General features: G+C 48.3%; 1 protein-coding gene across 15 annotated transcripts in view; it reads right to left on the reverse strand.

Annotated features, from left to right (window-relative positions):
• Positions 1-1,582: 1,582 nt before the first annotated feature.
• IKZF1 (IKAROS family zinc finger 1) overlaps positions 1,583-23,770 on the reverse strand; it is a 74,174-nt gene continuing 51,986 nt past the window's right edge. For 2 of the 15 annotated variants that reach the window (XM_060107788.1, XM_060107786.1), the window contains 5 exons: positions 22,270-22,530; positions 16,478-16,645; positions 12,200-12,325; positions 9,286-9,420; positions 1,583-2,292 (listed from right to left, as the gene is read on the reverse strand). In XM_060107788.1, coding sequence (XP_059963771.1) covers positions 1,583-2,292; positions 9,286-9,420; positions 12,200-12,325; positions 16,478-16,645; positions 22,270-22,530 — 1,400 coding nt within the window. The remainder of the gene's footprint in view (positions 2,293-9,285; positions 9,421-12,199; positions 12,326-16,477; positions 16,646-22,269; positions 22,531-23,770) is intronic. The other 13 variants (XM_060107792.1, XM_060107790.1, XM_060107789.1 and 10 more) reach the window with 13 other exon arrangements.

Raw genomic sequence — 23,770 nt, forward strand, 5'->3', positions numbered from 1 at the left:
CTGTTAGCCTATGATGCCCAGGGGAATCCCCTGTGACAGAGAATCCAGCCCCAAATGTCAAGAGAGCTGAGCCCAAGAACTCTGGATTTAGATGAAATGCAGAGGTGCTTGTGCACAATTTTTCCTGTTTCTTCATGGTCACCTTGGATATTTTTGGTGATGACAAATACTGGAAACCTTTGAAACTGTATGCCCTTTCTGCTAGATGGTTGAGATGAATGTCCTTGATGACAGCATTACCTTCCTGGTTGGGATGAGAACCCACGGACACCTTCGTGGAGCCTCAGAGAGCACCTCGGGGGCCACCTGCCTCTGTTGGACCCCGAGTTCTGGTCATGAGATGGTCCCGAGTCAGACGGGTGCATCCTGCCTACGTGGATGCAGGGTGCAGCTCTGTCGTTACAGGAGAGAGTTTCAGATGGTTGGCAAGTTTAGTTTCAAACAAATAGGTGCTGTGTGTAAGAAGCATCTCCCGGACTTCACCTGGCAAACTTCCTTGACCTAAAAATGAAGGGTCATTCTGAATCCTTCTTTTACGGATTTTAAAATGAGAATAATATACACAGCGAGCAGGGTAAGAAATGTACTGACGGTAAGAAATCCAGGCCTGGGGCTGCAAACAAAACATTAAATGAGGTCTAGGACAGGCCTTCTGCAGGGAAAATACCCTTCTGGTCATAGGTAGAACCCAGCGGGGAAGGAGCACAGAACCAAAGAAATGAGTGTGGAATTTAGAATAAAATTTTGGTTTCTGGAGGATTTTATTATCTGAACGTTTCAGAAGGAATTAAGGTTCAAATTTCAGGACTGGTGTTAAAAATGTAGTGATAGGTTTTGGGGGGGCCCTTCAAAGTACCGGTATGACAGAGGACAGTAGTCCCAGGTGCCCCAGGGGAACAGGAGTTCATCCCACGTGACGACAGGCCTCGGAAGGCTTAGCTGTGGGCTGAGCAACCTCACGGTCTGGAAATCGAGCATGAATCCAAAGGCTCTCCAATCCCTCCCTCCCTCTGCCCAATGGTCACTTGTCCCCAACAATGTGCAGAATTTGACTTGGAATCCTATCTTTGTTTAGAACCTGTGGCCTGTCTTCCCTGCATGCACGCAGCTTCCGGCCCTGCTGTAGGGGCACTCACCCCCAGGGTCAGCTCACGACCACAGCTCAGGGGCTGCGCACACAGCTCCTGGGACCTCGGAAACCCCATCTGGGGCGTGAATCCCGTGCTTAGCACGGAACCGGCTCATTCCTTCCAGGGCTTGCGCCTGTTTTTATAAAATTCTCTCCGAAAATGACCCATCATCTGGAGGCCAGCAATTTCTAGGAAGCAACAGGGGAGGGGATTTCAGCCAGCGGTGTACAGAATTGTCTAGTAAGAGAGCATTTCGGGGTCTCCGAACGGAACCCTGCATCTAACAAGAAAAGCTCCTTGTTTTCAAAAGCAAACCAACTCAGAACAAAACGAAACACGACCTAGAGGTCAAAGCACAGCAGTCGGTCCATCCGGCTGCCCGCGCAGGGGCTGGCGCGGGTCCTGGATGCTCTTCCGGGGGGCGGGGCGCCGTCCGCGGGCGGGGGGGCGCTTTAGCTCATGTGGAAGCGGTGCTCCCCCCGTGTGATGTGGGACGAGAACTCGTAGCGGTCCTGGCTGTGGTAGCCGCACATGTTGCACTCGAAGGGGTCTCGGAAGCCGTGGCAGCCCATGTGGATGGTGTACATGACGTGGTCCAGGAAGAGCACGCGACAGTGTTCGCACCTGTACACCTTGAGGGGCTCCCCGCTCGTGCCGATCACGCGCAGCGCGTCCGCGGGGCCCTCGGAGGCCGCGCGCAGCACGTCGTAGGCCGCGTGCTCCTCCTTGATGGACAGGCCGTTGCGCGCGTGAGGGGTGAAGTGGTTGGTCAGGTAGATGAGGCCGCCCCGCTGCTCCTCCGTGTTGCTTTCGGTGTCCGTGGAGTCTTGGCAGCTGTTGCTCGGCGACGCCTCGCGCTCGGAGGACGCGGACTTTGCCTTGGAGAGCAGCAGCAGGTTCTCCACGGCGCCGTCCTGGGCCGAGTGGTTGGAGCGCGCGGGGCCCTCGGCGTGGGGCTTGTGGAGGTGGTACATGGGGCTGAGCACCGGGACCACGTCGGAGCTGCCCGGGGGCGTCTGCACCAGGGGGCGCAGGGACTCGGCCCCCAGGTAGCTGATGGCGTTGTTGATGGCCTGGTCCATCACGTGCGTCTGCATCATCTCGTTCTCCTTCTCGTAGCTGGCGCTGCCGTCGTAGGGCAGGTCCGACAGGCACTTGTCCCCTGTGGGAAGCGGGGGACAGTCAGAGAGGCCCAGGTTACCTCTGCGCCCGGCGGCAAGAGCTGACATGTACACCTGTGGGGGCACCGACCTCGGGAGCACCTCCAACGTGGCGGAGAGCTGACGCGTCTCTGCCTGCCGGGCACCTGGCACGGGGTTCTGCCCGGGGTCGGCGTTTAAACCAATTTGTCTGGACAGATCAATAAATGAATCGGGGAACCGAGGATGGTGTGCCAATTTAAACAGCATATATTCAAACGGATGAGACCAATACTTGTGTCTTTTACTCCGGATGTTAGAAACATTTTTCTATTTAACATTAATATTTAAACGATGTATTTTCAATATACTGTTGTAAGAAATTTACAATGGCTGCTTAATTTATCAGATTTATTTCATTAAAACATAATTATACGATTACAACAATGTGCGACGTACTTATTTAAAATAATAGTATCTTGTATGTTTTAAATTCCCATCTTTAATACGCTAGAATAAGGCTTAATCAAAAATACGAAAACTGTCTATTCTTTATAGTGAAAGGGTATCAGTCTTGTCAGTAGCACAAAGCTGGCTCTGACTTGCGTGAGCGTGAACAGCCTCATCAGACGTGCCGGCCTCCACATCCTGCCTGGCCTCCAATTCCACTCTCGCCTCCCAGCCTTAGCAGCACCGAGCCTGTGCTGCAGAGTCACGGGGTGGAGAGCCGGGAGCAAAGCAAGGAGGCTCCAGGGGTGACATTTACTTGTCCTTTCAAACAATTACTGAGCGTGAACGATGCCCGAGAATTGTTGTCAAGGACTTGTCAGCAAGCTTAGCCTCAAGAAACTTAAGATCTAATATCACGGTTTGTAGAAGGCGGCAAGCTCGCTTCCCCTGGAAAGGGGACATTTGAGAAAAGATTTGACTTCTTGTAATTAACTTTCGAGTATAAATTTTCACAATGAAATAAAATGAATAGACTTGAAGATACACCTTCTCGATATACTGGTTCTAAGCTCAGTAGGAAACCATGGCTTCATTAGCAAATTTATTAATGAACTGTCTGCCCTCACTCTCAGGGCCATTGATTCACTTGACTTTCAGCGGTGGTTAGTTAATAAGTCACAGGACGAGAGGCCATCCACAGGCAGGTCTGAATTGTTTACGTTTCACCCCTCGCTCTGTTTCTTTCCTTCTCGCACCACATCTCCACCAAGCGTCCACCATGGAGCAGACAGGAGGGACGGAATGGCGAACAAGGAACAGTGGTCCCCATCCTCAGCAGCCCACAGGGGAGACAGACATTAACACATGATAACATGCAGTGCATCCCTGTCCGAGAAGTTGCATGAAAGGAAAGGAAGGTTTGCTACGGGGACCTAATGATGCTTTCTAGTATGATGAGGCATATTCCTGACACTTATCAATGGTCACAGATTTTTTTAAGGATTAATAATAAGTCTAGGAAGTATGGATCAGTTTATCCTTCTGTTGCTAAGAGCTAGCTGCAGACCGTGAAGCGTGTCCCACACGGGGAGCAGCAAGAGGATACCGAGAGGAGAGGGAGACTGGAGCCTTGAAGGGATGGATGAAGGTGGCCAGAGCCCCGGGCGGATCAGTAGGCTGGGTAAACCCCGCAGAGACTGTGTCTGAAGGAAGACAGAACGGTCTGAAGGAAGGAAGCACCCTTCTCGGTCACTGGCGGGAGGCAAAGGTGAGGAATGCCTTCCGGCTGCCCAAGGGTCCAGGTTATGGCTGGTGGTGGCTGGTGCAGCTGGTGACAGCAAGGACCCCCACACCTCCCACACTGACACCTGACAGCACGGTCTGCAGCCGTTCTTAGCAACGAAAGGATAAATTGCTCCACAATTCGTAGACTTATTAATCATCCTGAAAAATGTCTGTAACCTTCGATAACTGTCCAGGAGTATGCCCCATCATACTAGAAAGCATCATTAGGTCCCACTTCTTGCTTTGTTAGGGATGTGTATCATACAGCGGCCTGGCTCTCATTCATTCAAATCTGCTGGTGGTCAGAAGTGACACATGCCCTGACAACAGTACAATGTGACCCTTGGACGACACAAAGAAACTTGTCAGTGGACTGCCACGCCCTCTGCAGAACTGGAACAGAATGGAATTTCTACATAAGTTGAGTGGCAGGGACCACAGAAGTGGCGTTTCTCCCCATTTAAGGTTAGAAATAATTGAGTAGCATTACAGAAACCACGTGATTTTTTTCCGCTGTTTTTGTGTCGAGGTGCCAAGTGTCTGGTTACATTAACCTCAGAGGAGAAGGAGTCCCTTCTGGCTGGTATCTCAGTCTATCCCTCCACCAAACCCCAGCGGGAGCGGGGAGGGGAGTGGACTTCATGGACAATTCTGATACGTATAAAAGTGCTTACAGCTCCACCAAATATGGTGCTTTCCCACCTAATCATCCTGTTTCTCCCAAAGTCATGGTTCTGTGGCTTCCTAAGCAACCATTGAAATCTGTTGTTTTTAAAACTGGGAATCAACAACAGAAGAATGTAGGAAATAAAAAAAAACAACATAGATTTCAGACTCACGTGGCATATTGAAACCACCCACAGAATTTCTCTTCCCTAATATTCCACAAAGTGAGAAAATCGCGCAACATTCACTTTGGCGATATACTAAAGAAAGGTACATAGTCTAATGAAATACATGTTTATAAAAAATCAAGGACCAAGGAAAGAAAATTCTGGCATGAGATACATGGCAAAGCTTGGCTGTTGATCTCACTTACAAAAACCTTAAGTATGAATCAACAAAATCTTCAGCATTTCCCCTAATATCCTCATATCCATAGAGAATCAATTCAAATAGGTGTCTTTTTCCACTTCTGATCAAAAAGCAGTTAAAACCTCTGCTAATGAGACCAGGTGACCCTGGCCAAGTGAGCGTTGAGGCTGGTTCTCTGGATGGGAGACAGGAGTTAAGTCCTCAATGCTGTACACTGGGAGGAAACAGCCCAAAGGACCAGGCAGCCCCCTGTGGGAAGTACTCCCCAACCAGGTACAGTACAGTGATAACTGGTTTAGGGCATTTAACCAGGTCTCAGAACGAGGGAGAGAGGGCAGAGAGGAACTCTTTTAACAAAGACTGCACTTTGCCTCACCTGAACTCCCCCAACCCCATCCTTGGCATTCTTTCAGTATTGAGAAAAGTCAATAGCTCTCACAGGAAAAAAAAAAATCTCAGATACAATAGGAAGAATGTAGACATGTCAATCAAACTCTATCAGCCCAAGCTGAATAAGCAAGATGAAAAGAAAAGGTCATGGTTGCTGTGAAGATATTTTCTAGCAAGACAAGGGAGGAAAGGAAGTAAAACACAGACCATTAAGCCCATCCTAGGGAAGAGCTTAATTCAAGGAAGAGAAGTAATGTCTCATAATTGCTTTGTGACACGGATTCAATTAAAAAAGATACTGAAACATGGCAGGCTAAAACAACAGAATAAGATGAAAACAGAGATTTTCGATCTCAGGAAACAAAATGAGGTCCAGACAGTATTATTACAGAATTAATACATGGATTAGAAACATCAAGTAATAGAACATAAACCCCTAAAAATGGAATTACTGACATAGAGGAAAAACACAAGATAATAACAGTGAATAAATGTGAAAAAGCCAAAAAAATAAACTTAGAGAAATGCTAACAGATATGGAAGACAAACTCTCCCACATAAGGACACCTGGTATCTCTGAAGAGAGATCACAGCAGATGAAACAAAATATATATTTATAGAAAAGAGAATTTCCAAGAAATAAAAAAGTAGGGAATCCCCAGATTAAAATGTCAGGAAATTTTTATTCAGAATGCAAAAACACCAAGACACATCCCAGTTAGGGTATTTAACTTATAGGTTAAAGAAAAAACTCTTCAGGTATCAGAGAGAAAATGGAAATCTTGCCTTCAGTCATGATGGCAAGACCTAAAAAGTTCCCAGGGGAAAAAAAAGAGTGACCAACATCACATACTCGTCAGCATGCTCTTCAAGTAGAAAGGCAGCAGGCAGACCTCCTCAAACACAAAACAATTAGGAAAACAGAACCCCTACAGAAGCTTCTTGAAAAGAGTAGCATGTAAAGTCCAATCAATTAAGAGATCACTCTAAATAAATAGAAATAGTAGTAGAAGGACTGGGTCTGAGCCTCTCTTGAGAGCAAACTTGGAGCTCTTTCAACCCCACCAATACCCTGCCAGCTTGTACGGTAACAGCTGCATTCCTACACACTCTTTCTGAATTTATATACAAGATAGACCGCTTCTAGAGGTTAGAGGTCCATCTCCTTTTTAATTTTAGAGATGGAGAAACCACAAGTTAGGAGTGGTTGATGAAAACCCCATCAAGTTGACATGAGGGTAAGGTAGTCATCTGGGGGCAAGAAGAGGCATTATCTTAGAAATAAACTGCCAATCACCAAACTCTTGGGGAAACGCCTAACAGAACACACAGCCAGTTCTGAGCCCTTTTTTCCAATCTCCACTCTGCCATCCTTGTCCTACTGTCTACTGTTGTTCCCCCTGGGACCTTGCCACTTCTCCTGTGCTGTCCACATCTCCCCAGGGACTCCTTTTTACCTTAGCTTTGCTTGATCAGGCAGAGGGGTTCTGGTGTTGTTTATTTATTTATTTATTTTAATGCGAAAGCATCTAAATCTCAATACAACACCTAAAGTGTGGTCTCACCCGCGGAGGCTACTGCGGAGTTTCACAGAGAGTTATTTGAAGTCTCCGTAAGCTGCAGGGGTTGAAACGCCCATTTATAAAGCTCTTGACATCCCTCACTTTCCTCATCTGAAGGAGGAAGTGCTACCCAGCTCCCCAGGGCCCGTGACTGTCAACAATCCTCGGGCACACGTGCTGCTCCATCTCTCCTGGTCACCGGCCCCCAAGCCCCCTCCACACAGGCCTCCAGGGAGGAGCTGAGGGGCCCCAGGCTCACCTCCACCCGGTGCTACCTGAAATCCCACCCTCAGCACTCGGTCCTCCGCGTCACGTCACTCCGCCTCTGCTCAGGAAACATGAGGCCTCCCCCGCGCAACAGTCTAAAGGCTCAGGTTTGTGTGGGCGACTCCCCCAGGCTGCGTCTCCAGCCGGTGGTTTGCAAAAGTGTTTTTTAACTGAATCCTTCCTCCCCCCACCCCTCCCAACCCGCAGCCTATGACAAGCCTCTACTTAAAACCTGATCAAAATGGAGCCTGTTTTAAGTGTCAGAGAGAGGATGGAGCCCAAGAACTTGGCCTCCTGTTGGTCCCGCCCTCCTCCTGCAGGAAAGCAGCTGGCCCAGGCCTCACTGACCACTAACCCCGTGCTGGACCCACGCCCTCTCCCAACACACGTTTCCCAGGCTCCCGCGGGACGTCACTCAGAAAACCCTTGAAAACAAGCAGATCAGACCCAGACTCTATCTTTTCCCAGAACCTGTCAATGGCACATGGGTCCCCATGACTCATGACTTCCATCCCCCAGTCCCGGCACGGCCCCCAGACCTCCCTCCTTCCACCACAGCCCCACCGTCCTCGCATTTCCAGTCCATCTTTGGCACTCGAGCTCTCTATTTTCCAAGATGTGGCTCCAATCAAAAACACGCCAATGCTTTCTTCTGCCTACTGCATTGAGGCTACATTTCTCACCTAGGTATTCCAAGGCCATTCACCTGTGGCCAGAGCTGACTCGGGCTTTACTGTTATGGCTTCCCTGAGGGTCCGTGAGTCACCCCAGGACGCGCCCTCCTTGTCGGACGTGTCCACACGTCCCCCTCCAGCCCCCAAACGGCATCACCATTTCTCTGTATTTGTATCCATCTGCCTAGAACCCTCCTCCATTCTTCCACTGTCAAAAATGTCTTGAAATCCTCTTCCTCCCTCCCAGTGACAGGTCACTGTCAGCTTCACAAGCTTTTACTGATCCTCCTCCCTGGACGTGACCCTCCCCCTGGTCCTCCTCCCTGGACATGACCCTCCCCCCTGGTCCTCTTCCCTGGACATGACCCTCCCCCCTGGTCCTCCTCCCTGGACATGACCCTCCCCCCTGGTCCTCCTCCCTGGACATGACCCTCCCCCCTGGTCCTCCTCCCTGGACATGACCCTCCCCCCCCAGTCCTCTTCTCTGGACGTGACCCTCCCCCCTGGTCCTCCTCCCTGGACATGACCCTCCCCCCCAGTCCTCCTCCTTGGAGGTGATCCTCTCCTCTATGTTCCTCTTTCTACATTATCTTCATGATATTATCTTCACATTGAGGGCTTCTAAATGTTCTCACTTCCTTGGTGTTAATCTATGTTCATAAAACCCTTTATATACATAAAGAGTGGAACCAAGGCTGGAGAGTTTGACTAACTTTGCGAAGGTGACAGTGTGGCTGTGAACTCACACCCTCAGGCTGGGTCCCCAGCCCAGAGCCCTTCATCCCTCCCACCTGCCCAGGTGTCATCCTTCTTGAACTTCCAGTGTCTGGGCTGGATGATGGCTACATTGGACAATAACCTCCTAGAGGAAGGGCTGCCCCACCCTGAAAGCACCTGGCACAGGTAGAGAGTCAGAGGTATCTCCTTGCTGGGCACCAGTTGCCCTGCAATTCTGCCCTTTTAGCCTTCAAAGTAGCGCATGTGGGGAGTATTATGAGCTTCTTCTGAAAAATGAGCACCTGAGGCTCAGAGAGGCTGCTCTCTGGGCCATGCACCCCCTGCCCTGTGCTCACTGACAGGCCACCCCCAATGGACACAGAGCGTCCACAGGCAGATCTCACCGAGTGCCCCAGATGCTGCGAACCACCTCTAAGGACAACTCCTGGGAGAAGGTCTGTTATTTTTAAGAAGCCTATTGGAAAACCATTCCGAGATATTTGAGAAATGTTAAGCTTGCCAATGTTTGCTTTTTAAAACATGAGATATGTTTTCCTTTCTTCTCCCCTCAACTAATCACCATCTAAAGCACCCGCGTGGTTGTTCTTTTAAGAGACAGGAAACGTTTAACTCTTACCAACAAATTTCTGAGGCATAGAGCTCTTACGTTTGGCGACGTTACTTGCTAGCCTGTCCAGCACGAGCGAGCGCTCCGATCCCATCTTGCACAGGTCTTCTGCCATTTCACTGTGATTAGTTTCTTCTTTAATGACTAAAGTCAAAGACAGTTAGAAAGACCAGTTTAGAAGCACTTATGGTGAAAGGATTCAGTCTCATCATCAGTGTTAAATATGACATGTGTTAAGCGCCTACAAGAGGCAGGACCTTCACGGAGATTATTTCGAATCTTCCTAGCAACCCTGCCAGCCAGATGGAGGCTGACCAGAGCCACCTGCTAATGACACCTGCCTTATCCCCCAAGACCAGGGAATAAGCACCACCACTGTCCCTAGAAGCTGGACTGTGATTAAGTAATTGTGTCCCTTTGACAAGTCCTCTTAACTTTTCAAATACACCCCAATCCACTAATTCAGTCAATCCTGACAGCAGCCCTCCTGAGAGTCAAAGAACTCTCAGCTAGAAATGATCTAAGGCTCAGACTCTGGCACAGTGAACAGAGGTGCAGGAGAAACCTGGCCACAAAGATGCTGCAGCCAATCCTGGTAACATGGGAATGAACTCAGAGCTCCTGGACCCTGAACACAGCAAACTGGAAAATCAAAAAACATGCACCATAGGAAATCTAGAAATTGTGGAGGTGAATGTTGATCTAGGAAGTGTTTCTAGCCAACCTGTGCTTTTCTATGTCATCCCTTTCTTTCTGTAATTGAAGACACAGCTTTGTATCCTGCATAACCATCCATGTTCTAGTTTTTATGGTTGGATTTTTGGAAATATTGCTCTTTCATCTCCCTGCAATTTCTCCTAAGCTATGAGAAGCTAAAAATGCAAACTGATTATCTTCCAAATGGCTAATCAATTCTTCCCACACGGAGTCTGAAAAGTCCATTGAAATCCCACTGCCCTGTGCCTCTTCCTTTTTCAGATGGGACAGGCTGATGGATCACAGGGTCTCTGGAAGTTTTATCCATTTCTGTTATTGATTTGTCTGTCTATTCTTCAAAGAGGTCCAGATGACAGCTACATTTGAATACAGCATTAGACATTACTCTTCTTTTTAAAAAATGCCATTTCCCTCATTTACTTTTCCAGATACACTGTATAACATTCCAATAAGATTGACAAACCAATTTCATGCTAAAACCATGCTGTGATCCCAGAGGAAAGACGTGCAGCATCCAGGCCTCTCTCCCTGTGACTCCTCCATGTTTTCTGGCCCCAGTATTGTTTGCTAGCTTTCTTCATCATGGACTGCACATGACCTGCTAAGATTATTTCTAAGCATTTTATGTCTTCATTGCTTCATGATGAACGCCACTTTGAAAAAGTATATTTCAAATTGGTTATTATCGCTGGTAAATGTAATTTTTTAGCCTTGGAAATGTGGGTTTCTTATTAAATGGGCAAACAGCCCGCACCCTGATTTATAGGAGGGGTACCCATAAAATCTATAGAATTCAATTGCACTGGTAGTATTTTTGATCTATCAAGCGAATATGCTTCCCAGTGTATCCATCCTTCTCTGCAAAGATGGGCCCGTGGCCTGTCCAGGGCGCCTATAGCACCTCAAGCTGGGTTTCCTCTCTGCCAGGCCATGGGGCCTCCTGAGACCCTCAGAGACAGCACAGCGAGGGGCCACGAGCCCAGAGCTCCCAGACCACTGACTCTTCTGCCATTTGATTCATTTCTCTCTAAGCTTGTAACACAATCTGTGCACCTAAGGCTCAAGGGAACCTCATGTTTTCCACAGAGACATTAGGAAATTATGACAGATGACCAAAAAGCCTTTTCCTAAATAAAATCATATTCAGAAAAATTAAATCTTTGCTACATCCCATAAGCTAGGCTTTGTCTGTACCTAAGCCCAAAGAATGGTTCCAACCTAAGGGGATGGAGAGGGGTGAGCCTGCTTAAGGGCCCATCTGAGTGCTCATGGGGGCTGGTCCTGGGGGGCCCGGGAGGGATGGGTGATGAGAAATGCACAGAGGGCACAGGTCAACCAGCCCAGCACAGTGAGACCCCCACCCACTGCCTGCCCGAGACCCGGTGTAGCCTTGCAGGACTTCCACTGGCTTTTATGGATCCTCAACCAGCACTAACTCCACACGAGAAGCCGTCTCATCTGAGTACAGGACAGAAAGCCATCATGAAGAACCCCAAACCATCTGATCACCAAAGGGAATCAACTTGCATCTTAGGACTAAATGGATCCACACTCTCTCTGTTTACATCTTTCACTTTACATTATCTCAGATCAGAGCCAAATGTTATCTCGAGATGCAATACACAGCGAAGCATCAGAGCACATGAGGAAAAAAAAGCAAGCTTCCCTTGAAACCCGTGACAGCTGCAAAACTACAGACAGTCGGGGTCTTCCAATCATCCCATGTTCCAGGCAGGTGCTGACACTGATTGGTGAAAACATGGCCTGAAAGCTCTTATTTGATCCACTTCATGAAAAAATCATTTTTAAAACCAGATTTCACATCTTATTTTGATGACTAAGCACAAAGAAGCAATCGATACTCCAGGTTAAAAAAAAAAAAACCAAAACACCAAAAACCAGAAAGACATGAAAAAACCCCAGACTTTCAAGGGTCACTACCATCTTAGAAGCTTCCCCAGATTTCGAGAGGAAGGGATTTCAAGGTCACATGCTCCCTGGTAAGAGGAGGTCTTGGAAAGCTGGGAAGCACAGGGCACTCCTAGTGAGAGTTCAGCGGCCAAAAACGTCCCTCCATCCCAGCCGTGGTGGCTCCCAGGCCTGTGCTCCGGTCCAGCTGCATCCCAGCGGGCAGGGGGCCCTCCTTCCCCCCCGCTGGGGAGGGAGGGGGAGCCAAGGCCAGGCAGCCTGTGCCCTCGGTGCTTACCTGGGTACAGTGTGCCTGGAAGGCCCATGCTTTGCAAGTAGTTGTGGCAGCGCTCTTTGTGTTCCTCTAAAGAGCTTCGCTGTTTATAGCTTCGGCCACAATATCCACATTTGTGAGGCTTACCAACTGCAGGAGACACAATGGAGTTCAAGACCCCGATTAAATAGCGGCCGTATGTGTCATGGGAAGGCATGCAATACACTTTTTACCAAAAAGGCAAAAAAAACCCAAAAAAAACCTCTGCTCTTGAGAGCTAAAAGCATTATGGGCTCCGTCGAGTTGACTGAATTTAAAGATGTGAATGCCCAGGGGTTTCCTGATTGTACCAAGAACTCCTGTTACCTTTTTTTCATTTTAACTTGTTCACTGCCTAACAAATTCTCTTCTACTTAAATCACAAAGTCTGAACTTTAACTGGAGGAAAGAAACCACTGCAGTGTTATAACAGGGATGCCCGACAACAGGGCAGAGATGTGAGGAAGGCCCGAGCTGGCTGGATAGTATACAGCTCAGCTCCAAAGTTGGCCTCTTGTCCATGGCCACAACTGTGGGCGAGGTCTGGAGTGACAGTGGCGCCAGGTCTGATGCAACCAAAGTGAATTCAACTCCTAAACTAGTGCTAAACAAATACCTTGAGGTCTCTAAGACACCACAGTGGATAAATAGACTTTAATGAAATGAGCATTTTGTTTCCAAAATGTATTTTCTTGTTCTAACCTGGAAAAGCTCTGTTTTCTCCCCAGAGACCTTTAGGGATGGCATGGCTTCTAGATCAGCCCTGTCCAACAGAATTTACTATGAAGAAGGAAATGTTATCCACCTGTTCTGTCCAATATGGCAGCCACCAACCACGCGTGTCCACTGAGCATTCGAAGTATGGCTCGCGTCACTAAGAACAGAAGTTTGAATTTTGTTTCACTAATTAAAATTAAAATTTATATACCACATATGGCTCGTGGCTACTGTATTGAGCAGTGCACTTCTATACAGAGTTTAGTTCTTCTTGAATTTTATTGAGTGGTATTTTAGGAAAAGAAGACTAGCACAAGTTCATATCATGCCTAAGTTTAAAGATTTTAATAGCATTTTAGGAGATAAAATGGATAAAGGATCTTCTATTATTTATAGAATACAAATTTCCATCCTAAAGCCAGAACCTTTCAGTTCCTCTCATCTTGTTAGATTTCACATATTTGAGAGTATTATGTCAAAATCGATGCCATCCAAATAGGAACGTTTGGTGAAACGGCTTAATCAAATCTTGTATTGGTTAAATCCCTTCCTTAGGTGAACAGAAACTATGGTTTAAGAAGACTAAGATGAAAACCAAAATTTGACTTCTGGAACATTTACTGGAGGGAAAAGGGATCTTTTTTTATCTGGAGAAAGTGTTGTATCCCTAATGTCAGAGAAACAACATTGACATATACAATGTTGTCTAAAACTGCACGTTTTATTGAGTATGGCCTTTAGAAACTCATAGAATATAGATAACCCACTCAATGTCTTTTCCTGGAAAAGCTACAGCTTTAGCAAATTTCCATACATATAGCCTGGCGTCTGAATATCCGTTTCTGTCTGAGTATATGATTGATTTCAACTCTGGAACATAAGAAGTTCATGAAAGAAACTGAACAAAAGTATATCTTGAAGTGTAGTCCACTATTCTGCAGGAAAGCAGGTCTCTAGCCAAGCTTCCAATTTCCAAAGAAAGCAGAGAAGAAGGGAGGGGGACCCCTCCTCACCCTTCCAGACTACCCAAGCCCCTCTTATCAGTATGGGACAAATCCTATAGCTGGAATCTCAGGCCACCACTGGTTGCCAGGGAAAGCTACCAGGTTGATGGTGGTTTTTAGCGGAATGGGGGTGCCGCCATTTCACAACGGACTAGAACGTGACCATAGTTGGATTTGCAGACCAAGGCTGAAGTCCTCATTTCATTCTAGTGAAATCATCTTGTAGAACCTAAGTCATTGTCTTGTTTTTTGTAGGAGTTGTGTGTCTGTGGCACTTTCCGACGGCAGAATCACCAGCAGCCCTGGATCGATGATGGTTTTCTCACTACAGTTTTGTCTACTCGCTCATCAGTGGATCCCTAATAGAAATAAACTGTCCAAAGTCTACCACTGTTATATATAATCAGCCATACTTGGAGCAGGATACCATCATGCCTCAAATGAAATAAGCAGGCATGGAGCCAGAAGAAGCTAAAATACTGCACTAGGTATTTCTAACTTCACCATAGAACTGATACGCAGGAGAGATTTCTGTTGCCAGTCAGAGTGACCCAGGGATGATGACAGTATGGTTGCTGTCAAGCTAAGGCTGAGTCTTTGTGTTTTCTACTGAAGGGGATATTGTGCATCCTACAACTCTAATGCAGTGTTACTGCTGTGGTGATGTCAACTTGACTCCACATGAAGGCCACCTGTGAAGTTTCTCTGCCCCAGACCCCCTGGTAGACTCTGTACACAGACGGTGTCACTGTCACATCTGAAGCCTACAGAGACCCTGCAAACCTCCACCTCTGGGGGGACAACACATGTGCTCCTTCTGAGCCACACGTGTAAGCGTCTGCGAATGCTCACTGTCACGGCGTCATCATCCCACTTTGGGGGAGCCGCCTGTCTTCCTGTCCCCTGCAGCAAAGTCCTCCCCAGCCCTCAGCAGGGCCCAAGCCCCACAGTCACCCCCGCTGACCTCTCCTTGTGGAGAAGCCACTCCTCGGCTCCTTTCTTGGAAGATTTTGAGAAGCTTTCCTACACCATCCCAGTTTTCTAAGAGCATTTGGGAGCCTCCTCCACGCTGACGGTCAGGAAGGAGGTAGGAACCAGGGGAGATGGCCGGGCCGAGCATCTGAGACCCAGAGCTGCCGGGACCCGCCCCCCACACTGTCCCTGTGGCCTTCCGCTGACTCCCTGCCAGCACCACCCACCAGAGGGGGACCGCCTCCCCACAACACTTGTAAATGCCCAGCACCTCCCTTTCCAGGACCACATGCTCACTGGGAACTTTGCCGAAGGTGAGCCTAGAAACTCGCCCTGTGGCTGGACCCAAGCCCTGGCTCCTCCTGGATGGACACCTCCCGCCCGAGACTCACTGTCCCCTCCCCGCGCTCCCGCTGTCCCCTCGGATGCTCGCACCACGGTACCCGGCACACGCTGGGGCTCTGCCATCTCCTCCCCGGGGTGCCCAGTAAATGTGTGACGAGGAAGCGGCCCCAACCCTGGCATCAACTATACCCATAACCTCTGGGGAGAGTGGCCTGAGCGTAAGCCAACCTTCCCCAGGGACACACATCCTCTCCTCTGGTGGGGGCGCCTCCTGTGCTGCTGTCCTGGGGGCGTGGGGGGGAGCTGGTCTACAGCCTCTTCCTCTCCCACCACAGGTCTGGACAGTCTGGACAGTGAGCTCCCTGAGGGCAGGGGTGAGGGCCCATCACCTCCTGCTCTCGGGGCTGGGGAGGGCGTGATGTCAAATACCCCTGCGGGGCGGCGTGCTGGCACGGCACACGCTCCCTACCCTGTCTTCTTCTGACCTGGAAGATTACGGGGCCACCAGATCATGAAACACCCAGGAAGCTTTTCTGGGGGCAGAAGATACAGTCTACTCAGAGGTGGATCTGTGCTCTCAGGCTGGAGCGCTTCGAACATTGTGGGACATTCTCGTTTACCATGACCTTGCTGAGACCCTGACTACCCAGGGTGCATTTACTAAAACCTCATAACAGCCCCAAACTGGCCTCTCCCACAGAGGGCTCGGCTGGCCTCTAGCGTGACCGTCGCACTTGGGCCCAGTCGGGAGCGCACCCTCAGGGAACAGGCAACACCAATCAGGACAGACTCGCCTTATTTTGCAAAGAAAACTGGCCCCATGATGACTCCCGAAACGCTCGGCATGAAACAGTAGCGAGGGTGGCTTAACAGTTAACATTGAGAGACATATTTGGAAACTCTGGGGCTTTAGCAGCACACTCAGGACAAGTACGAGCGGGCAAAATCCTTTAAAAGAGAAACCCACTTACCTGACACAAGGGGACGAGGAGGCCTCTTTTGAAATACTCTACCTAAGATGAGACGTGTGCATGCGTGTGTGTGCGCGCGCACGCGTGTACGTGTTAAGTTTCCCCACCCACTTCCTCAGAGCACATGGGGGAGGGCACTGCTGCTCCGTCAGGTGCAGCCGATGCCCGAGGGAGCGGTGTCCCGGGAGCAGGGCATCCCTGGGAGGATGCCAGGCAGTCCCCAAGCCAAGCCCCGCTGCGCCCAGAGGACCTACCAGAGTGCGTCCTCAGGTGGCCGGTGAGGGCGTCCCGCCGGCGACACGCGTAGTTGCAGAGGTGGCACTTGAAGGGCTTCTCGCCCGAGTGAAGCTTGATGTGCCGCAGCAGGTTGCCTTTCTGCGTGAAGGAGGCCCCGCACTGGTTGCACTGGAAGGGCCGCTCTCCTGCGGGGACGAGAAGGGAGCCGGTGAGAGCGGGACTCGGCGCTGGGACGAGGGGAGGACGGGGTGAGAAAGTTGTTTCCCGCGGGTCCGGTGACTTCCACCGGCTGCAGGTTTGATGGAACACGAGGCTTTCAGACTAAACCTGCCAGTTCCTTAACGCTTCACTGGTTGGGTCAATTTGATCTGAAAATCTAATTTTTTTCCCCTAAATCAGAATGGCACATCACAATGCAAATTCAAACTCATTTAAATAAAGTGACTGCAACATTTTGTGATGAAGAGCCACTCTTCCTCATCAGCAGTTTTGGAATAAACCAATATCCAATTTTGCGTGTTGTGGCATTTGGTGGGGCTTTTAATGTGGCTTTTTTCAAAGGGTCTTTAAAATATGCCACTGAAGCAGCAAAATAAAAAGGAAACTCATTAAAAATGCATTTCAGGATCACAAGTTCATTTCAGCGTTACATTCTTATATTTAAATGAAAGGCACTTCATTATAACAGTTATAATAACTTCTTTTCATTTACATTTTCCCTGTATTTTCCCTTTCAATTTCTTCTCCATTACCTGTCTGTCCCTATGCAGGCAAATCAGGAAAGAGACAGACAGAGTGTGAGGGTGGGAGAGAGAGAGAAAGAGAAAGATTGAATAAAATGAGAAGTTGAGACACTGGAGGGAAGGTCTGCACCGTCCAAAGAAAAGTCCAGAATCTCAAAATCTGACCTGCACTGAGATTTCTGGCTTTTTGCTTTCCTCACAACCCTACAACCTTGAAGCTAGTATTGTTCTATCCATATTCATAGAAGACAGTTATATTTTCAGTACAAATATTCTAAGAGGTGCAATTTAGTTGTCATTAGGAATTCTTTCAGGGGTGGCACTACACTGGAGTGGTGACAAAAACAAAAACAACAAAAAAACACTGGACCCTCTGCTGTGTGTCAGCTCATGTCCCCAAACTCTGAATCCAACAAAGGAATAAACAGGCATCTGTGCTCAAGAAATATGCTATTGAGTAGTCATAGGTCTCAGAATCTAAAATCGGTGAACATTTTTATTTAACTCTCAATTAAAACAGGGATACATTTGTCATGTTTAAGTAAGCATTAAAGCTCCTTTAAAAACAAATGCTTTTTTTTCCTTTTTTTTTTTTTTTAAGAAGAAGAGCTCTGTATGACCACAATATCTGGTGTTGAGATACCATGAAAATGCACTTCCTACTGACAATTTTTTCTTCAGGAAGAAGAATGTGTTAAAATGTACAGTTAATTTTCCCAATTGGCTTACATGATTTTGGTGAACAAGACAGCACTTAGCAAAAGCGATTAAGTAGAAGCATATCTGGTTCCCTTAAACTCTACACCAGATTAAACTGAAAAGTCTATATTGACCTCTGGATTTCATGATTACTATCATTCTTAATTTTAAGTGGGCAGGACAGATGTGCTACTGGAAAAACTGAAACTAATTTACAATGATATTCAATTATAGACCATTTGGAATCTTGACACTAACCAGAATATATTCAGAATTTTCCCAAATCTAGATCTAGATTGGAGTTGGCTGAGCAGAGGAAGTCCAGCAGGTGGGAAGGTGATTATAAAAGTCACTATAGCTCCCTACGTCTCTGAGTCAGGAGGCCACACTGGATGAGATTAAAATAGCTGATAGTCAGGCAGCCCCGAGGAGCGTCCAATACAGATTGTTAATTACCTACTAGAAACACTTCTGAGCCTTCACACACACACACACACACACACACACACACACACACACACACACACACACACGCGTGTGTGGCTTAACTCTAAGCAGACAAAAGAAGGAAGAAGAGCCCAGGGCGACCTCGTAGGGGAAAAGCTTCCACCCACTCGCCCTGGCAGGGGGACCCTCAGGCTGGCTGTTCTGGAAAGCTGGGTGGTCTCATGCCACGAAAATGCTTGTGACAAGGACGTGGGCCACTCTTGGTGACCAGCATGCCTAAGTGTGACCCCACACATTGTGAAGCGTCCCCTCTGTGCTGACGAGGTGCTGGCTGGGCTCCTCCTGAGGTCGGACGGGCTGGAGGGAACACCAGCTTGGACCCTGCCGTCCAGCCAGCGTCTGTGCAGGACAGCAAGTCAGCAGAGTGAGTAAAGGACAGATCCTTCCAGCCATGCGTCCCTTCTGCAGAACAGGGCAGGCAGGAAAGACAGGGTCCGTGTCTTTCAGAGTGCAATCTGTCTTCTAATTTGAGTCATCGGCTCTCGTGTATCCTGCTGGGCCTGGTGTCTTAATCCTGCTGGCAAGCTTTCCTGGAAATCTATTTGTTTCTGATTGCTGTGCTGGCATGAATATGTATCACAGGGCCTGGGGACTGGAAGACAGCGTTCCCTGAAGTGACAACACGGAGTTCAACTCAAGGTGATTTCCCTTTGGGGGTGTTAGCAGGAAAGGGATCAGGGCCCCGGAGCTAGATGGCAGAACACGGCCCACGATATCTGTGTACTTCTACTGGTGATCGCTTGCCCCCCGCACGTACACGGCTGGTGGTAGCCAAGGTAGACCAAGTTCCTCCAAGGCTGTATTCCCTTTTATTTAATTGGGTTGAGGGTTTTCATATCATTAATTCAAAATTTAGTTTTTAATCCCAGTAACTCTATAATCTGTCATTTCAGAGACTCCCTGTAAGAAATGTCTGAGCTCCTTTGCATAACTTAATTGGGCAAAAAAGAAAGTCTCCACGGATGCCCACATCATGAAATTTCTGACCCTATATCAGAAGAAAGTGAATTAAAAAATACACGGAACTACAAGGCTTCGCTTGGGCTTATTGCAGCTGTGCCTTGGAGCAGCACCCAGTGCGATGCCGTATTTACAAAGCACGGCGACTCTGCCTTTCCGCCTTATAGATGGGAACGGAGTGGGCGCAGGGCCGGACAGAAGAACCATCATTCAGACACTTTTCCTGAGGCTTCCTGTTAAAAACCCATCACTTAGAATCAGATTACTGCACGGTCCTCTACCACTACCCTCCCTCTGACTCTCCCGTGAGCCCTCAGAGGTTGGCGGGAAAGTGTTACAAATGACACTTGGGTTTAAAAAAATGAAACTGAGCAGCACAACTGGGGAAGTGAAATGGTGTCATCAATGGACGACTCACACAAGGGCAGCCCTGGCCTGTCTCGGAGGCGGTGACGTGGGAGATTGCCCCAGAGAGCTGCAGTCCTCCAGAAGGAAACCCCAGTGCGCTCATCCCACTCGGTGACGGCAGGGGCAAGTCCTGGCTTCTGGGGGGACATTAGGTGGAGCCCAGGCTCCCCGACGAAGGGCCCCCTGAAGTGGCACTGTTTCCGGTCCGCTGTCAACTGCACGTCCCACCACCTACGGATGCTCCCAGTGTCCTCAGGGTCTGGACCAGAGTCTGCATTTTCACAGGACACCCCAGTGATTTATGGGGACTTGACATGTTAGAGAATTCAGGACGGGGTTGGTGATTAGCAAAGCGTGTCTTTCTGATACATTCCACTCCGATTCCAGGAAAGTGGAAACCTCCTAGCATGTCTATTTATTCAAGCCTAGTTTGGCCAAACTATTTCTATATCGACCTATGACTATATTTATGCAAAGTGGAAAAGCATTATGAAAGCAAATCAGGAGTTCCTTGTTTTTTTTTTTTTTTTTTTTTTTTTTTTTAAATAAAAGTCAAGGCAGGAACCATAAAACTGATGGTCTCTATGTCTCTCTTTCTGGAATGAACTCGTTCTGTAAGCGAAAGACTCCACGTGTTGGCACCTACTTGGCCCGTAGCCACTATCTGTGAGCAGAAGTGGGCAGCAAACAGCCGGTCTACTCTGCATATCCATACTTGGTGGGTTTATTCATTAAACGCAATTATTCTTTTTATCAGGGCAGGCAGTCATTATATTTTGGCCATTTAGTATGCCAGCATTTCATTCAGTTATCAAATATTTATTGAAGAGAACTTTCACTGTATAGTCAGGTTTTACATGAATTAGCAGGAAAGTAATTCATTTGCAAGGTCTGTTCCTCCATCAGGAATGAATTGATATGGGTCCCGGTGTATCCTGTGAAGGGTCTATCACTACGTAACCTACCTTCACATTAATTTCCACCTCATTACAAAGCGGGGAGCCTGACTACTCCCCTGTGAGCTTCCCTTGGGGCTGGATGTGGCGGGGACATTCCACTGGATAATTGGAGGATTAAGAGGCACATTAGGGAAAGCAAAATCTGCTAAACTGTAGAAGTTACGTTTTTACCGAAAATGAACGTTGACTGAAAATCAACATATTTTACGGTTTTCCAGATGTATGACAAACAGAAATTTTTCTGGGAACTGCCTGATTCAAATACAAAAATGACAACTCCACAAAGGTCCGCATTTCCTGACAAACCAGCTGTTTTGCTCCATGAATTTTCTGAGTTCCTGCTTCAGTTTTGATCATCAGATAAGCGTTTGGCCCCTGGGGAGAATCACAGCAGGCTGTGATGTTCTTCCTCACTTCCCTGAGCTGGCTTACAAAACCCACTCCGCCTCTTCAGTCTGCTTTTATCGGTCTGTTTTTCTCCTCTTGTGGAGAACAGGGGCAGACGCTGGCTTTACGATGACCTAAGATGCCACCCTCTGGGGCAGCAAAGGCTCACGGTATGTTTTATATCCCAACTTTCAGTGACCACTGGAGTTGGCACATTTATTGTGTTGTTTCCACCCTTCGGGCAGAAGAGTAAAGTTCCTGTTCAATTCGAAAGACACCTTATGCATGCAGTTTAGGTAAGATGCGACCTGTTAACATTTTATTTTGAAGACTGTCTAGTGCCACTTGTGGTGACAGTCCTGGTGGGGATACCCGTGACTGGTCACCCACCAGGACTGTGCACCCCGGGGGATGTGGACGGGGCAGAACGGAGACCCTATTCCTCCAGCCCCCAGTGTGAGAACATGTCAGGCGCCTGGGTGCAGCCGTCAGACACAAGAGTGTCTGCGTCCCTTCCTTTCTGGACACAGAATACTGTTCTCTACTGACAAAGCCTCCACTGCCCCGTCCACTAGGACAGGGGTTTGGGTATTCAATTCTTTACCAATTTGAGATAGAATCTAGTGGCAACCAAACCATCTTGGTGGGAGTGTCACCTGCTGGAGGATAAGCCATCTGAAAACAGAACTCTTTCTGAAAGACTAAATTTTGCTGCTGTTCCACCATTCAACGAGTGTTTCTAAAAATCAAGCCTTTGTCAGTTTGGATACCCCCAACATGTAGATTTGACTCATGGGTTTCTTAGTGGAAAACTGGAGGAGTAGATTTCAGCGTATCAACCTCCTCTTATCTTGCTTTGTCTCATTTGTTTAAGGGTGAACCACCTGACAGCCCCACCGCCAATATTTAGAGAGTATGCTTTCAGGCCCTTGTCAGAACTTGCATACCTGCTACCTTTTCCTTTCTGTTTACGGCTTTAATATATAGGATCGAATGGGTGCATGTTCAGAAGTCCTTTTCTGAATATTGTTCCCGAATAGGGAGGCTACGCCTCACTCAGGACACTCAGCCGGGAAGGGCCTTGTCCTCTGCGACACCCCGTGGGCCCCTCCAGGCCGCCAAAGGAGGAACTACGCCAGGCCTTACCAGTGTGGCTTCTTTTGTGGACCATGAGCACATTGGGGCCGATGCAAATTATCCCACAGACATCACACTTTAGTTTGCCGTTAGGAAGTCGAATGCCCCCAGCTCCTGACAAAGCTTTGCTGCCTTGGACACCGTGGGAGCCATTCATTTTCTCTCCGGAGGCATCGAGCATCCGTACGTCCTCCGCACACTCTTCCCCATTCACTGCACAGGCACGCCCATTCTCTTCATCACTCTGAGTCTCTACTTTAACATTACCAGCTGAAAGAGACAATACAACACAGGGGGCCGCTCAGTGTCATCGCAAAAACAGAACAGAACAGCACAGCAGCAGAGACAACCCGGCAGGAGCGACACCTTCTACACGCAGGTTCCTGGCAGCTGACACCAGGGGACAGTGGCCCGGGCTCTGGACCCACCGGCCCACAGAGGACTGTGACACATGGTAGCAAGCATCACGGGTTTGGGAGCCTTGTCTGCCTTCTCTGTAGGTCTGGAGGGCAGACGGTGAAAAGGCATGGAATTTATAAATTCTCGCTTTGGACTGGGTGTGGGGGGGGACCTCTATGCAGGGTAAGGTCACCAGGTCCACTGTGACAGCCTGGGCCCCTCTGGAGTGACCTGAGGCCAAATCCGACACCCTGTGAGCCAGAAGACCCCTCACGCCAGAAGGTGAGTACTGATCACGTAGCCCCCCCAGGTGTGGGACCTCGTTTGGCAAGACCCCCTAAGAAGCGCTGATCTAGCCTGAAAAAGTCCCCTTAAGCATAAGGAAAAGCATAAGCTACCTCTCCTTCGTTCATGTATGAATAAACATGGAGACAAAACTCAGCAAACACGCGCTCAGATTTCTGACCAAAGATTCCTGGAAGAGTTCTGTTTGTTTGTTTTTTCTTTGGCACGTGGTCACTCTAAACCCTTTTTATTCCATGATGAAAATAAAACCTGTGTCCTAAAGAAGTGCCATGATTTCTCAGGTTTCTTCCAGGTGCTAAAGGGTTGACCAGCATGATGGTGAACGTAACAGATCTGCACTAGCTTTTCAGAAAGCAAGACTCGTGTGTGCATGGGGGTGAATAGTACAATAACCACTGTCTACTCTGCATTTAGAGTCATTATTTCTGTCATTCATGTATTTTTCTTGGTAAAGAAAATAGACATTTGGTTTGCATTCTTCTGAAACACCAACTGATGATGGATGGCTGAATCCAATGTTGTGATGACCGGGAGGAACTGCAGTTACACTGAGAGGCCTCACGTTCATCACAGCCTCTAGACGTGAACAACAGGAAGTAGGTAAATTCTGCCAGGTAAAATAATCAATGAGATCGACCGTAACCATGGCTACAAAATCTATGATCGACGTTGCAAGTCAGGGGTTCTCCAAGTGTGGTCCCTGGACCAGCAGCACTGGCATCTCCTGAGAACTTGCTGGAAGAGCAGACCCTTGGGTCCACCCTCACCCACTGAACAAGAAAGTCTGGGAGGTGGGCCCTGCCCT

Source organism: Mesoplodon densirostris, chromosome 9 (assembly GCF_025265405.1).
Source record: "Mesoplodon densirostris isolate mMesDen1 chromosome 9, mMesDen1 primary haplotype, whole genome shotgun sequence".
NCBI lineage: Eukaryota > Metazoa > Chordata > Mammalia > Artiodactyla > Ziphiidae > Mesoplodon > Mesoplodon densirostris.